The following is a 17444-nucleotide window of genomic DNA, read 5'->3' as shown; positions in this document are numbered from 1 at the left end:
CGGAGGCGACCAACAAGATTCTGGTTTCAGTCATCTATAAGTCGTGCGGGGTAGAAAAGGAACATTGGGAGGAGCGACTACCGTCGGTGTTATGGGCATACCGCACCACCTACAAAGTAACGACGGGCCAGACACCATTTCAATTAATGTACGGACAGGAAGCGGTAGTACCGATAGAGTTTATGGTGCCAAGTCTCCAAATTGCTATTGAGAATAAACTTGGCGATATGGAGAGCCTGAGGGAGCGCCTGTATGCCCTAAACAAACTCGATGAACGAAGGCTGATGGCATAATGGGTGACAGACGTGGCCCAGCAACGAAGGAAACATTGGCACGACCAACACATACGGCGGGCGAGGTTCACCCCGGGGCAGTTAGTTTTGAAATATAATGGACGAAACGAAATTAAACCGGGGAAATTCAAAGTTCGATGGTTAGGGCCCTTCCGGATACATGAGGTCAACACGAACGGGGCGATAAAGTTATGGACGCTGGACGGGAAGGAGATACCAGACGCAGTCAACGGGTCCAAACTGAAGGTCTATCACGAACGGAGGGAACCGGGAACCCCCAGTCAGACGGCCGCAGCTAAAAATTAGAAAATTTGAAAAAAAAAAAAATATATATATATATATATACGAAAATTTGGAAAATAAAATAAAAAAAAAAAAAAAAAAAGAGGAAATGACCACCGTACGGTGGACACGCAGGTGGAACCACCGTGCGGTGGAACTCACCGAAGGCCCGCGTGAATAAAAGCGCCGCCCAAGCTATAAACCATGAACGAAGGAAACACCGCGGAGGAGAGAAGAAGCCCACGCCACGCCGCGCAAGCACAAAACGCCGCAAGTTTAACCGCCGAAGGGAAACAAAGAGATACCGCCGGGGATAGAAAAAGCCACCGAAGCCGCGAAAAGATAAAACACCACACGACGCAGGGAAGGAACACCACCGAAGGCCGAAAAAAAATAAAAAATAAATAAATAAAAATAAAACGAGTCTTCGTTGCATCGTGCGGACCAGGCATTGCACCGTGCGGTCAAAGCAGGCTCCCGTTGAGACTATGAACAAACCGGCAGGCAGTGAGGGGTGACACCCCTACTATTTGAAGGGCGTTCGCCGGAGAGGAACCTCGTTACTGGACTACCTTCCATCCATCCAACTAGAAGCCACTAAGATATAAGGGCGAGCATGCTTTCATTAGCCGGGTAACCTTCAACTAAGGGCTCGCTGTGACGACTAAACTCTAGTTGTCGGTTCTCGGTGCTATTGGTTCGAAGCTTGAGTCGTGAAGGAGTTTAAGCCTTGCTACCGCACGGTCCCAGCTGCCAGGAGGTAGTTAAGCCAGTACCGAAGGGGTTTTTTTTTTTTTTTTTTTTTCTCGCATCGGCAAAAAAAAAAAAAAACCAAGAAGTAAGTATCAAGAAGAAGTTAATGGAGTCAGCAGGTAAAAGAAATTGGAAAAAACAGTTACAGGATAGCAGCCATAGGAATAAGGATACGCGAGTTCTTCCTTCGGGTGTTCGCATAGCCGGTAACACAATGCACGCCAGGCAGAAGAGAAAGGCACCACAGCATACCACACGAGGGAAGAACGCATTGACCCCACAGCTATAAAACCATGAGGCATGCATTCTCTTTCGAGATGCCAATTTTTAAATTAATACATTTTGTAATTGAATTTTACAAAACAAATATGTTTCTTTAAGAGATTTTAATTTTTAGTGCTTTCTAAGTTGCTGAGTTTTTCCCGAGTTTTGATCGAGATTTTACCGATTTAAAATTTTGGGTTTGCCGAGAACTCTCCGAGTCCAAGTCTGTGAACTGTGGTTAGAAGACAGTTAGTAGCTAGTTGTGCATAGCAAGTGAGAATTCAAGTAGATAGTTTGAGTTAATAACAAAAAAGTGTATCAAGGAAAATCATGAAGTCTAATCAATGAGATGATTTTCCTACTTGGCATTAAGAGACACAACAGAATGTATTATGAGAATGAGTCAGGATACAGGATGACAAGATCAAGTCATATGAACGATGCATAAGAAGGATCAGTAAGGATGATTAGGATAGAGTAAAGAGACTAATGGAATAATGATTAGTCTAGTATGGTGTGATCTGTACATACAAACCGTAATTGGACAAAACGAATTAGAAATGAGCAACACTTAATATGCACACTTATACAGCTGTGGGAGATAAAAATGAAATATCTAATACCGAACAATATTACAGATGAAAGTGTGAATAATGATTTGTGTTACCCCGTTATTCCTCAAGGGGATCTCCTTTGCTACAAAAGACTTTGACCGAATACAAGTATAGGAAGAGATGACTCAGTTAATGTAATCAAATATATCCCAAAGTGAGTAAGAAGGGCCGATCAAGTGTCTAGCAGTTAAGTCTCCAAGAGGTGCAAAAGAAGAATGCTGAAGACACAATCAATAAAGACTTAGAAAATACCAAGTATTGTGACCTTAGAAGATGATTAAGTCAGCGATTAAGAACTATAGAAGTAATAAATGTTCACTTGCATGGTTAGGTTTACCAAGAGGCTAATTAATCATAAGTCAAAGGATGTGCTGAAGAGACTCATACTAAGATTGCAATAAAGAGACACACCCATTCGATGCTTAGACCAAGCTATATAATGGATATCAAATCCATTCTCACATCATCATCGAATCTCTTATCTCTTTTATGTATATCCCATTTCGATCGCTCAATCTGAGTATTTGACTAAGTGTCAAGAACCGGTTGCATATAGAAGAATTCCAATATCAGAGAAAGCACCACCATTGTTGCAAGCATATATAGAAAAATCAGAAACAGCATCATCTACCATTGTTGCAAGCATATAAAGTCAGATCAGAAACAGCATCCAATTGCTATAAGTGATACCCTTACTTATATTTGCATAACCATATTGTCATATCAGAAACAGCATCCATTTGCTATAAGCGATACCCTTACTTATATTTGTATAGCCATATTGTCATATCAGAAACAGCAACAAAACATTATACATATTTGCATATTTCGTATAGACATATCTGAAGCAGCAGATCATCCATCACTATAAGCGATAGGAAGACATATTTTGTAGCATACTTCACACTGTCATAACAGAGATAGCTACCGATCAACATAAGCATACTTAAGCATACTTTCCATAGTCATATCAGGAAAGGCTAATATAATTGAGCAGAAACACATATTGATATTAAGATCGTCCTTGCATATTTGTCAATCATTCATATCAGAGACAGCAGAGATAATCTTATCATTGTTGAATTGCACCCAGGTGTTGATATTTATAGACCAAATTACCTTGCATATACTTAATTGATTAAATCAGAGATAGCAGTGATATTGTCTCATATATGCTATCATTGTTATGGCATAAACCATTAGAGCTGATATCATTGATTATTATCCTTAGTTTATTTGAGATTTTGAGGAAAGAATTCTCTTGCAATTGATCTTTGCAAGTTAATTGTCCCACTTTTATAAGTTCTAACAAAAGGAGACATTACCAAAAATTTAGCTTCCTAGTTTATCATCAAAAGCAAACCTATGCCAGCATTACTTGAAAGGTAGTAAACTTGTTAAATCATTTATTTATTGTGAAAATTTTTGCTATTTAATTCAAGATGGCACGAGCTATCCCAAAGTTATCTTTTGATCCCTACATGGATGTCATACCCTTCTTGTGACAATATAACTAAAACTGAACCCAGATTCTATAGAGAAAGCAGACCTATTATATTTCATTTTATATTGGTATAGAGTTTACAAATATAGCTCTCGAGTGCAACAAGGTTACAAGTCATCACAAAATATTACACCTGGGGAATAGAACACTACAAATTCAAAGACCCTATAATATTCATAAATAGCATGCTTATTAAAAATATCAAGAAACTAAATGGAATAATCGATGCATAAAGCAGTTTAAATGCAAATTGTTTGACTTAGTATTTTATATGCTTCCCTAGTAAACCTTTGTTCTCCAATAATCATAAAATCCTTACAAGGATACAATGATTTTCTCCATCTTCCTTTTTTCCTCTCAGTTGGTAAGTTGTAATAGATAGGGCATGAACTACCCAAAAAGTGTGCCACAGAAATGGAAATGAAATGAAGCATGCATACACCATAACTATAGCTAAGAAATTAAAAACACACATTCAAAGATATTACCAATGTTTCAATATCAATCTTCAGCCCTGTTTCCATCCATGTTGGATCTATCAGTTTGTTGGTAATGACCCTAAGCTCAGGTTTTTCATGCATGTACAATATCTCCATTGCCATATTTCGGATTCTACAAAACTCGATGTGGTTTGCCTCCTTAGCTCCAATCAACTTCACAATCTGCAAGAACATCACCAACATTAATTCTTGCCACTAGTAGATGAAACAAACGTCATGTTGTATTATTCAAGATATCAAAGATGACTAGAATATTCTAGCATTCCAAGCACCAATATGAAAAGAATTAACTAAAAAATAAATAATCCATTTACTAACACATTATCGAAACAACAAATGCAAAAAAAATCTAGAGAAGCATATTGCATCCAAATAGTCATGCTTAGTTGTGTTTGTTTGCACATACGGTAAACGATTAAATGCAGAAAGTAAATGCACATAACATAATTGAAAGATATTAAAGAATCAGTTCCTGTATTAATTCAACAATCCATGTACATCAAGTGATTATAACATCAAACCCAGATACGACTATCATGATGCCACTATGAAGGAAAGGTATGCAATATATAATACCCGAAGGGGTGCGACCAACCATCGCGTCCAACTGCCCTTCGGCACGACTAACTAACTGCCGAAACTCATAATTACCGACGACAACATAACATAATACGACAACATGACATAATGATTATTCCTAGCAACATCATCCCCCCAAAGAAAAGAAGTCGTCTCCAGACGACTTAATACAAAATAGAGATGACATTAAACAGAACCAAGGTAGAGAACTGCAGGAACTGCTAACGCCAGTCGAGCATGGAAATCATACACCTACTGCGTCCTCGCTTGAAAACCCTTTTCTGCTACCATTCGATGCTCAAGTGCGGATGTCACCATTATTGCTTCCACAAGGAGTTCTCTTTTTTTTCTTTGACATCACAATCCTCCCGTGCCTAAACCAAACTTGTCTGCAAAACACGCTTTTCAGTCTCAGCCTCCACCAACTGCTACTCAAATGATATTGTCTTCCTAGCCAATTTGTCCTCGATAGCCACCCCCGCTGCCCTCTCGGCATCCAACTCCTGGGTACGCTGAGCTAAGTCTCACGCTACTGCCTCCAACCTGGTGGTCAGCTCCTCTCGAGCCCTCTGTGCATCCACCAAGGCAACCTCACGTCCAGTCGAGACATTCTCCGAGTTCCTCAAAGCGTACCATTCATGCCTGGAAGTGGCCACAACCCTTTGGCACAAAGGCTAGGAGACGCCTCAAATCCTCCATCACACTCCCCAAAGGTTGATAATTGAACTGAATAACTCCCTAGTGCTTTACGACTTTGCATTCTTGCAATGCCTTCCTTCAAACCCTGTTTGTTTGCAACCTCCAAATCCATCTCCTTCTATGGCTTATGGCTTCCCCGCCAATGCTTAGCTTCAGGCTTCTTTCTCACAGTACGAGACAACCCCAACAGTTACCGTGACTTCTCGGATGCCTTCGCCCAACTCAAAAGTGTATTGTAGCTCAAAAATAAACTGGGGGTCTGGGGTAGCACCCCTGTCGCCAACACCAATTTAACACCTTTAGAACCACACGGAAGTCCATGGCGCACATCAATTTTGTGATATTTTAAGATGCCAAAAACCTTCTTCTCCACTCTAATTTTTTCAGTGTCCTGGCTCCAGACTCCATCAAATGATTTTAAATCTGATTGTCGTTTTTTTTTTTTTTTTCCTTCACGTGCCATCACCACCGTTTATCCCTACCGTGTGGTGGTATTTTCCCTTTCACCGTCTTTTAAACCGCCGCCGCCATGCTCCTTCAGGCCTACGGACTATAATGTCTCGAGCTCGTACAGAGGTTATGTGCCGGACGATGGAGTGAACCCGTACGGTGGCTGAGCCGTATGGCGACTGGGGTCACCCGAAGCTTGGTGTCGTACGGTGATTGGTCTCCCGTACGGTGGCCGGGAAGGTCGTACGGTGGATGAATACCCGCTGAGTTCCGCCCTCAAAGGCCAGTGACCTCCGTCGACGGTGGTGCATCGTACGGTGTCCCACCGCACAGTGGTGCACCGAACAGTGTCCCTCCACACGGGGGTGCACCGTACGGTGTCCCACCGCACAATGATCTCCCATGGTGGTTCCACCATACGGTGGTCCCACCACCACTTGCAAAAAATATATATTTATTCATTTTTTTTTTGTTTTTTATTCTTTCCTTTTTTTTCAATTTCTTTTCCTAATCTAATTGTCCAGAGAGTCTTCGGCTCGGGTCCCGTGCCTCTGGGATCGCCCTTCATCCTTCTCGGTTTGCCTCGCCCGAGCGTCTCGCGTTTTGCTCCTGTGCCTCTCGAGTCGTCTGCTCAGCCTCTCGGGTCCCCTTCCATCCTCTCGGGTCCTCCTTCGGACTCTCGGGTGTCCTTCCAACCTCTCGAGTCCCCTGCGAGCTTCTCGTGGTAGGGTTTCAATTTAGACCCGTTGATGGCAAGTCTATTTTCAATGCCCATCTGAAGACCTGGAACCACAAATTCTACAGGAACCACGGTCTCCTTCCCGTACATAAGAAGAAGAAAAAGAATAATAAAGAAATTGAAGGTTGCGGCCTTCCACACAAGGTTCCAATCGTTGCCAACACGAATGATCTTGGGATTATCTACGTCACCGAGGTTTGGGGCGTCTCCCTTCCAATATTCTCTGTATTCCGACAGGTACACCTCCTCTGTTACTTGCTCTGGTTCCTCTACTTCGAGCTTGTAGCTCTGGAACATTTCCTAATCCTCCTTCTGCTAGTGGAAGAGCCCGTTCAATGACCCCGTCTCATCCTCGGAGCACTCTCCTAATTTGAGAATCGCTTCGTCGTTGGGCTCCCTGCAGCCCCATCCTTTGTCCCTCATGTCGCCTTCTCCTTCACCCTCCGACTCCGAAGATGATGCCAGTTCCTCACTAACCAACTGCGTCCCAAGGTCTATGATAAACTTCCTTCCTCCATTCTCCATAGACAGAGTGTTCTTCTTCCAGTTGTGGGTGGCCTTGGCTGCCACCAGCCACCCTCTCCCTAAGATTGCATCATACCCTTTTTTCTTTAGTGGGATTACCACGAAGTCCAGTATGAAGGGTTGCGTCCCGATGGTAACTTGTTGGCCCATCAGTGTCCCGATGGGTTTGATTCCATTCTGATCTACTCCCAGCAGATTGAATGTAGATGGCCACAGCGTCGGCCTCCCCAGCTTCCGCCAGGTTTCTTCTGGAAGAACATTCACTCCTGATCCACCATCAACGATGGTATCGGTTAGAATGGTGCCAAGGATACCCATCTCCACAATGCATGGGTTCCTTCTAGTGTTAACTGCCAACAGCCTAGGGTCTATTGCAGACCCCCCAGGAACATTTGTGTAGTGGTTGGTATTGGTGCATGGTTGGGAGAGATTATTCAGCAACGCCGTTCGTAATTGAGGCATCGTCTGGAGGAGGTCGTGTACCTTCAGAGGCACCTCCAGTTTAAAATGTGATTTAGTATAGCCTCCTCCACCTCTAGTCGGCTGGAAGTACCCGTTGTACCCTTCGCCTTCGCCCCCTCTTGTATCTCTTTCTCAATTTCTTCTCATGCTTCCCGTACCCTTCACTTCTCCGTCTCCGGGTCTGGGCACATTGCTTGTTTGGCTTGGGCATGGGTTACGGCTAGCACTGCCTCTTCTTTGGTTTCCTCAATATTGAGCAAGTTGACGCCGAACTTCGGGCAGGTGGCATCTTCGTGGTCTCTTGGTCCGCACCATTTGCACAAATATTGTGTGGCCTCTCCCTTCAGGCAATCTCAGGCAAAGTGCCCCCACTGGCTGCACGCTCTGCATTGTATCATCGGTCGGCCTTTGGAGTCGTATTGGATCCGGCTCCTTGTATTGTTATTGTTGTTTCGTCCTCCCCACCGGTTATCTCGATAACCTCCCAATGTTGCATTGTTGTTCGCCTAGGAGCTATCGGTACCGCCCGATGTAGTTGGTTGTTCTTGCATAAGCAATACTTGTTGGTTTCGTGTTTTCATGTTGTATGAGCACTCCTTGATGGAGTGTCCCATCACTTGGCAAATCTCGCAAAAGGCCTTCTTCGGACAAGTACCCTTTGTATGTCCTTCCTATTTGCACTTTGTGCACCATACATCCCCTTCGGTCCGACCCGTGCTTCTCATTGCTTTAAATTCTCTCCTCATTCGCTCCATGTCTTTCTATAGCGCTTGCACCTTTTTTCCAGACTCGCCATCGCTATTGCTTCCCTCGGACGAGCTATCCTTCTTCTTTTTCTTCTTGGATGTCTTGGTCTCGCTCTCAAGATCCATCGCTCTATTATATGCATCTTCGTACGAGGTTGGTGGAACAACTTTCATCTTCTTCCGAATGGAGTGTTCCAGTCCCTCCACGAACCATCTCTTTTTCAACCCATCTGCAGGTTGACTCTCCATTTTCCCAATTAGCTCCTTCTGGTGCCTTCCGCAGGCACGAACTGATTCCTTTTGTCCTTGTTTAGTGTTGTATATCTCTGCCACTATTTCATTATCATCCCGGAGTAGGCGGAACTCCTTCTCGAAGGCTTTCTGCAGTGTGTCCCATGTGGCCACTGTAGTTTTCTCAATATCCGAGTACCAGTCGATGGCGACTCCCCGTAATGTTGCTGGGAATTGCATCGTCCATTCGTCTTGGTCCGTGACACCATTGGCCGCTCATATGGTTTCGCAGGTTCTACAGTGCTTGACAGGATCCTACTTCCCGTCGCCCGTGAATTTTGGCAGCTTCTGCCTATTGGCCATTGATGGGGGTTATGTCCCCGGAGATGGCTGTGTCTGTCATGCACCCACGCCACTCCCTCCTGCGCCGATGGTGTTTCCTGCTTGAGTGACTGGGGGTACGGTGTTTTGCCTGCCATGTGTCTGCAGCTCCTCCACACCTGCGGTCATACGATCGCCCTCACCTCCATTCTCACCTGCGCCCATTGCTGGCTCCCTTTAGTGGTCCTCACTTCGTGGCGTAAGGGATAAGTTCCTGAACTCATCCCAAGTTTCTTCGACCAGATTCCTTCGTAACCTTGTTTCCTCCAAAAACTCTTCGTGGCTTCTCACCCTATGGTGTTCTGGCGATGCGTAGAAATTTTCCTCGGCTTCTACACCCTCCGTGACACCTCCTTGGTTCCCTTCGAGCAACCCTTTGGCAGGTCGTCCTTCGGCAAGTTGCCTCAGCCTCCGTCTACGTTCTACTTGTTGTTCCAAAATCAAGGCCCTTTGTGCGGCCTCCCACTCCTCTGTTTGTGCTTTCTTATTTCTATCTTTGTTTAATAGGTTGGGCATTAATTCCCGTACATCCCCATAAATAGCAACACCACAAGAAAATAGAACACTTCTTTATTAATTCATCCCATCGGATACAATTTGTGTCAATAGTACGACACCATTATTTAAGTATTGAATGTTCTTTATTCCTCCTTGAGGTTCAGTGTTCAATTTCCCCTTGGCCTCGTGCCATCACACTCTGCTTCCCTGCGACGGCTGTTTTCTTCGTACTATTGGAGGACTTGTTGGCGTCGCTCCTCACGGGCAATCTCCTCCAGGCGAGTTCGTTCTGTGAGTGATGCCTATGCAAGCAACCGGGGGAGGTGGTTCATCAACTGATTCGCTGCGGGGCTAACCTCCAGTGCGGTTCACACTGCACTTGTTGGGACGTCATCCTTCATGGCCTCCCTTCGGGCGTAGGTCTCGATTGCCACCTAAAGCAGGATTGAGAACTCCCTCGTTGTAGTGTCTTCTCCATCGTAGAGCTCTGTTTGCACGTCGTCCGCCTCTAGGTTAATCTCACCAACGGGTAGGCCCATCGTGTCTATGCGCCATCCGCTTCGTCCTTTCCCGAGTATGTCTAGGCAACGGCGCCAAATGTTTGCCACATATGGCAAACGATTAAATGCAGAAAGTAAATGCACATAACATAATTGAAAGATATTAAAGAATCAGTTTCTGTATTAATTCAACAGTCCATGTACATCAAGTGCTTATAACATCAAACCCAGATACGACTATCACGATGCCATTACGAAGGAAAGGTATGCAATATATAATACCCGAAGGGGTGCGACCAACCGTCGCGTCCAACTGCCCTTCAGGACGACTAACTAACTGCCGAAACTCATAATTATCGACGACAATATAACATAATATGACAACATGACATAATGATTATCCCCAACAACAGTGTTAAATTAATTTTGTAAACTTGTGAAACCCAGGGACGCGTCCTCGACCTAAAAACCCCCGTCCCAACCCCAAGGACTTTTCAAGGACTTGGGGACGACCAGGGGATGTTTCCCCCCCGTCCCTAAATTGTTGGAATTTGCAAGGGACGTCCCTGAAACAAGGGGACGTTTGCCCCAGTTGTGGGGGACATTAGTACGTCCCAGGGACAGCTGGGGATGGCTGGGACGTCCCCGATCCATCCCAAGGACGGCCAGACGTACCCCATAGCTGGGATTAGTAAAAAAAATTAAAAATATAAAAAATGTCATATTTTCAATTTTTATTTTGAATTTCCTAACATGGGCCCCCTAAATCATTCCAGTTATAAAAAATTTAAAAGGCAACGATTTTAAATTAATAAATTATTAATAAAGTTAATGTTAATATAATAATAACAAATTATTAATATAAGCTAATGTTAAATTATTAATTAAAATTGTTATTGCAATATTATTAAATATTAAATATTATACTTTGCACCACATTATACTTTGTTTTTCTATATTTACTTAGTACTATTTTGATTTTCATATCGTAATTGACAATGAAACTATATGGCAGCAGTGTAGCCTTTGGGCATTTTGTATGTTATTTAACTTACTTCTTTAATATCTATTATGATATGCATATTGACAATGTGAATGAATTGAAATTCTGACTTATGAATGCATATTGACTATTGAGTATTGAGTCATTAACAATGTTGTATGTTCAAAGTTTAGATTCTAAAACGTTTTACTTTTCATAGTGTCATACACATGCTATATCCATGTTTTCATATGAATATAATGTATATATGCATGCTTTATCCATGTTTTCATATGAACACTTAGAATTTTCCTATATATTTTAAATTTTTACTATATTTTATATAGCCGTCCCCTTTGCCATCCCCATCCCCAAATTAGGCAAAAAAAATGTCATCCCAGAAACTCGTCCCCTGTCGTCCCTGTCCTAGAAACTCGAGGTAACGTAGTCGTAAACACATTATCAAACATATGTGTTATTCCTTATTGTGACCATACTCTTATCCAAAAGTGATTAAAAATAAATATACATGGTGCTCAAACTATTTTCTCTACTAATCATGGTACAATGCCTTGCCATCTAAGAACGGATTATTGTCTATAAAGGGCAAAGTTGTAAAACACTTTACTTGAAAACACATTTTGTTCTAATTAAGCTCGTTACTTGAAAATATAAATCCCGCCTACAAAAATGTAGTTGATAAACAGCTCCATATTAAAACGAAAAACCATTACCTAATTTGCAAAATTCTTCTGGATCAAGTGCACAGTTATTCACATAATAATTGTGGACCAGTTTATTTGAACCCTCAGTTCCTTATCTGGTTTTTTATTTAGGTAATCCCTAAGGTTATACATTTAATCGAATTAGGCCTAAAAGCTTTATGCATGAAAGCTAATAGTGGGTCATGAGATTACAAGTCTCCAAGGTTAAAGTATAATACTAGGCCATTAGCTTCACAAAGCTTCTCAATGTTTTCCCCTACAGGTGTGAGTGTGTGTTTAGTGCATTGCAGATAACCAGAATATGACAATGTACACAGATGCAGACAAATAGATGAACTCAATACTGCATTCTCATTGATAACATGTGTCAGTACGTCAGATAACATCAAGCCTGTACTATTGTACCACAAACTGGAAACAAGGACGAATATATAGGTGTCGGAACGGTTACCTAGTGCCAACTGTCGGCAACCATCAGTTAACCGCCAACCCTTAACACACAAATTATCACATACGTAATTACCCAACAACATCATCCACCCCAAAAAGAAGGGTCGTCTTCGGATGACATACAACCAAAATGGGAATGATGTAACATTTACAGCAAAAGAAACTCAAGATGGAGGGGGACCAGAGGGCGTCCCTAATGAAGAAGGGCCCGCTGGTGTGGCTGCCATCTGTTCCCGCAGCTGGTACACATGTTGTGTACGGTGGCGAACATCGCTCTCGGGGACCAATTGCTGCTCCCTCAACCGCTTCACCATATGGAGAGCATCCATAAGCTCCTTTTGTTTCCCGTCAAGCTCGTCCAATGCAGAAGTGAGTCAGGTCTCCAACAATGCTCGCTCACCCGTGGCAGCTGCCAACTCCGCCTTCGCCCGAGCCAACTCCTCCTCCAGGCTACTGGCCCTAGCTCGCTGCTGGGCAAGCTCCAACTCAAGAGGTGGAACACGGGTGACCAGCTCCGCTCGAGCTGCCAGGGAGGCCACCCGCGTCGTCTCCCCACTGTGTTGAGTCTGCTTGAGCTGATATAACCATCTCGAATAGACTGCTCGACTCTCTTAAGTAGGGACTGCATCCCACTCTCTCCAGCCACCCCCGAGCGCTGCCATTCCTCCAACATCACAGGGAGCTCAACCTCAGGCCAACCCCTGTCCTCAAAACATCACCCAAACACCTCGGCGCAGCCCACTGTGGCAAATGCAAGGAGACCCTCTAACGCTAGCGGGCCGAGAGTCTGCTCTTGCACTGAAGTCACCCACCGCCGAGCACATACCTCAACCTCGACTAAAAATTGGCCCATCCCACTACACTGGCTCTCCACAGAGTCCCCAAACTACAGATCTAACTGACGGGCCTCCTCTCCCAACCCCTTTGTCTCATGCAGTGTAATGGTGTTCTCCTGCTGGGGAGAAGAACTATCCCTCTCCAAGTCCACAACAGCCTCCGGAGCTGGTCGTGGGGATACGGGCGGTGGTCCCACTGGCGTCAAGGGGGGAACTGCATAGCGACCCAACCATGTATCCATAGAGGCGTCATCCTCTACCATGTCCGCACCTCCCTCCAAGGTTTGTACTGTTGGTTCCACGGAGGAGGGCGTACTCCCTACAACCCTTTGTGCGGGAACCTGTGCTGGTGGAGGATGCAACTATCCAAAACCTGGCACAAGGACTGCTAGGACGACACCAACTGTCACCCCCGTACGTGAGAGTGGCATCACCTGGCCATCCACACTCAAAAACGTTGGTGTAAAGAGGATGTGGCCTGTCTTGGCTCCCTCTAGGGGCTTGATCCTACCAGATAGAGGACCCCGAGTTCCTCTAGGTATATGTCCAAAAGTCACCGTGCTGTCAATACTCTCCCCCATATGAGGGCTCTCTTGCACCTCTCTTCAACCTTTAAGGCGAAACACATCATCTCCACCACTGTTACTTGACAAACCATCATCGGACTCCCCACTGCTACTACCAACCTCTTATGCGGTCTCTGTCTCACTCTCAGAAACGGTCACCGAGACCAGTCTCCTTTGCTTCTTACTAGTCTGTGCATTTCCACCACCTGTGAAGGTGTCGAGGTGGGTCCAATAAAAAATGGAGGGCTGCAAGGGATAAATGCTACTGTTCGGCTTCCATACCCACCGTTCTAGAGCCACCTGTGAGCGTACTGCATCTAAGAAGAGACCGATGGCGTGGAAGGGCATGTAGAACGCCTTGTGCTTCAAAGTCAAAAATTCATTGATTCTATCTGAAAGCACTGTCGCCCAGTTATATACCATGTCGTTCCGCAATCCATCCATCAAGGCGATCATAGGTACTGCCGTGTCGGATGCCTTGCTGGCACCCGTGAAGCCTTGAAGCGGCTCTTCATTACATCGAGCAAACACTGCCACCTGCCACCCTCCTGGTACGATGAAATATTCCTTCAAACCCCTGCCCTTCGATGCAGTTATCCTCCCCCATTCGGCTGCTAACAAATCACTGCGGCATATTCATTGTAGGAGTTGCGTCTTCCACTCAGCTAACATTTTCATGGCACTCCTGTCCACCTCCTTGCCCTCGTCTGGAATACCAAGCACCTAAGCAAAAGCGTCTGGTGCGAAGGAAACGACAATATCTGTGTCTTGGTATTTGAATGTCGATACTCGCAACTATGATGTACCCGATATAATTAAATAATAATTAAATTACTTTATTGTAAGGCCCCAAATTTAATAACAAATCTGTCGGGCCCTTTTATTTTATTAGTTTAGGCAAGTATTGGTTGGTTGTGTTGGCCCGTTTGTAACCCTTCGGGAAGTTTCTCAGAGCCCATATATATGGCCGAGTTAGTCTTTGTCATAGGTAGGCGAATTTGGTATTTTTCTTTGTATGTGCGAATTCTAGTTGGAGTTCAACTTGTTTGTCCGTCATTTCGAAGGTGAGAGATCCTCCCTACTTGGCATCTGCATTTTCAGTGGGAGTTCTCCTCACCCTATTTTGTTTTTGTTCCGAGTCTGTAATTTGTGTGCGATCATTATCAATATAATTTCCTGTGCATGTGCGAGTATTCATCATCTACACCTAAGTCTCTTGTGCTTGGAATAATAATAATTCGTTCCACTACTCAATACAACTTCAAACTGATCAAGTGTCTGAAGGGCTCAAGAGCGGAACTTGGCACGCATTCACCTACCGTACGGCCCACTACCGTACACCCCCAGCACCCACCGTATGGCCCACTATCATACACCCCCATCCAATACCAACCGTACGGCCCAATACTGTACACCCCATCCAGCACCCACCATACGGCCCACTACCATACACCCATCCTCTACCCAACACCGTACAGCCTTGCCTTATACCACCGTACGATCTCTCCACCAAACACTATTGTACACCCTTGCCTCCCTCGCCAGTATAGTCAAGGAACATTACAATGGTATCAAAGCCTGTGATCTTGCTAGCCTTTCGTGTAGTGGATGCAAGTGTACACTAGAAGGAGGTACCGTTCGGCCAACCGAATGGGGGAACCACAGGATCCTGCAAGAGAAGTCATGGCACTATTAAGGGAGCTAACCAAAACCCAAGCTCAACTCAACGACACCATAACCAAAGGGGAGCAACGACAACAAATCATGGAGGAAACCTTACGACAATTGGCCTTGGGAAAGACGAATGGGGAACAAAATGGGCATGGCGATGACTCAATCACTGGAAGGTCAAACGTCCAACGCTCACATTCACGGCTGCTGATGTCGACTTTTCCTCAAAAATCAGAAGCGCCACGCGGGGAACATGAACCCACCTTTCAGGAGTTGCAAGCACAGTTGAACCAAGATTGGAGGGATGCAAATCTCGAGGGGGACATATCCTTCAAGGATTATGCTGAGCTCCGGATGAAATACTCGGGTGGCAGAAGTCGGGGCTATTATGGACACTATAACAATGACATCAAGCGGAAGGTTGGCAAGATCAACCTGTCATCCTTTGATGGGAACGGAGTAACCTCGGCATGAGCTTGGGTTCAAAAAGCAGATACCTACTTCCAACTCAACCCCATGCCTAAAGATGAAGCTATCAAGTTTGCGGCACTTCACCTAGAAGGAGTCGTGCACGAATGGTGGCATCATGGAATGGTCACTCTCAGCCATGACCACATAACTTCCTATGCTGACTTCACGAAGAAGCTCATAGATCAGTTTGACGAGAAGGATCCAGAACTCAATTTCAAGGAGTTGGCGGAACTAAAACAGTTGGGACCGGTGGACAGTTACATCACAGAGTTTCAGAGACTGTTCGTGTTGGTAACAGGCATCTCAGAGCGGAGATCGGTGGTCTTGTTCATGGACGGGTTGATGGAACCTCTGAAAGGTTGGGTAAAAGGGTTCAACCCCAACACGCTCACGGAAGCAATCAAAAAGGCCCGTAACATGGTAACATCTTCCTCTTCCAAAAATTTTGCACATATCAAACCACCTTTCGTTTCGAAGGAGAAGGATAATAAACCCTTTCCGAAGAGATCATTTCTTGATGAAGCCACAAAACAAGAACTTAGAAGGAAGAAGCTTTGTTTCACCTGCAAGGAGCCATGGGAACCAAGATACCAATGTTTGGGCAAAGGAAAGATTCACTATATTGAAGTAATGTCCGATGGAGAAGAGGAGCCTGAGGGAAGTGAACCACCAAGGGAAGAATCTGCCGAGGAAACCAGCCTGGCGGAGAGAATCTCCACATTGGTTAGGAGGGGAGGAGTCATTGCCACACTGGCCGTTACCCCAAGGTGCAATGTATTTAGGGTACGTGGTACACTCCAAGGGCAACGAGTCTTGGCTATGCTCGACAGTGGGGCCTCGCTCAACTTCATAAACTCATCAGTCGTCACCCAAAGGGCTTTGTGTACAAAGGCGCACGAAGGGTTCGATGTCAAGGTGGCAGGAGGCAATCTCCTATCATGCACTCACTTGGTTCCGCAAGTGAGCATCACCATGGGAAATTACATGGTGACCGACGATTTCTTTGTAGTAGATCTAGATGACATGGATGTCATATTGGGCATTCAATGGATGGAGACCCTCGACCAGTACACACAAAGCTTCAAAAGGATGGAGTTCTCATTCGAGGTGGATAGCAGGAAGGTGGTTCTCAGAGGAATGTCGAATGGCGGCCCGAGGGAGATTTCCGCCAAACGGATGGAAGCCATCTTCCGACATGATGAAGTGGTCTGCGCAGCACATTGCTTGATCTCGACAAAACCTGTGAAAGAGCATCCGACTTACAACCAAGATGAGGAACTTCAGTCAGTTCTGGATAAGCATAGTTTGGTCTTCATTGACATTCCACCTGGTATACCCCCACACCGAGGGTTCGAGCACACCATCGAGTTGGAGGAAGGAGCAAAACCCATTATCACCACACCCTACCACCACCCGAAAAAGTTCAAAGAAGAGAGAGAGAAAACGATCCAGGAACTCCTCGATAAAGGATGGATCCGGCCCAGCTCTATCCCCTTTGCATCCTCGGTGGTACTAGTGAAGAAGGACGAAACTCTCAGAATGTGTGTTGGCTACCATGCACTGAACAAGAAGACTATCAAGAATAGATACCCCATTCCCAGGATCGATGAGCTGTTGGACGAACTACATGGCGTAGTCTATTTCTCCAAAATTGATCTCCGCTCCGGGTACCATCAGATCTATATGAGGGAGCAAGATGTGGAAAAGACAACTTTTTGTTGCC

The 17444-nt window shown here is 44.8% G+C and overlaps 1 protein-coding gene across 1 annotated transcript in view; it reads right to left on the bottom strand.

The window, feature by feature from the left end:
• Positions 1–17444, bottom strand: part of LOC131072706 (DNA mismatch repair protein MSH1, mitochondrial) — a 307935-nt gene that overhangs the window by 69331 nt on the left and 221160 nt on the right. Inside the window, exon 15 of the mRNA XM_058008946.2 lies at positions 4199–4372. Coding sequence (XP_057864929.2) covers positions 4199–4372 — 174 coding nt within the window. The remainder of the gene's footprint in view (positions 1–4198; positions 4373–17444) is intronic.

The sequence above is a fragment of the Cryptomeria japonica genome, chromosome 5, assembly GCF_030272615.1.
Source record: "Cryptomeria japonica chromosome 5, Sugi_1.0, whole genome shotgun sequence".
Classification (NCBI taxonomy): domain Eukaryota; kingdom Viridiplantae; phylum Streptophyta; class Pinopsida; order Cupressales; family Cupressaceae; genus Cryptomeria; species Cryptomeria japonica.
Note: the sequence above shows the minus strand (reverse complement) of the source record. Positions and strands in the feature narration are given on the sequence as shown.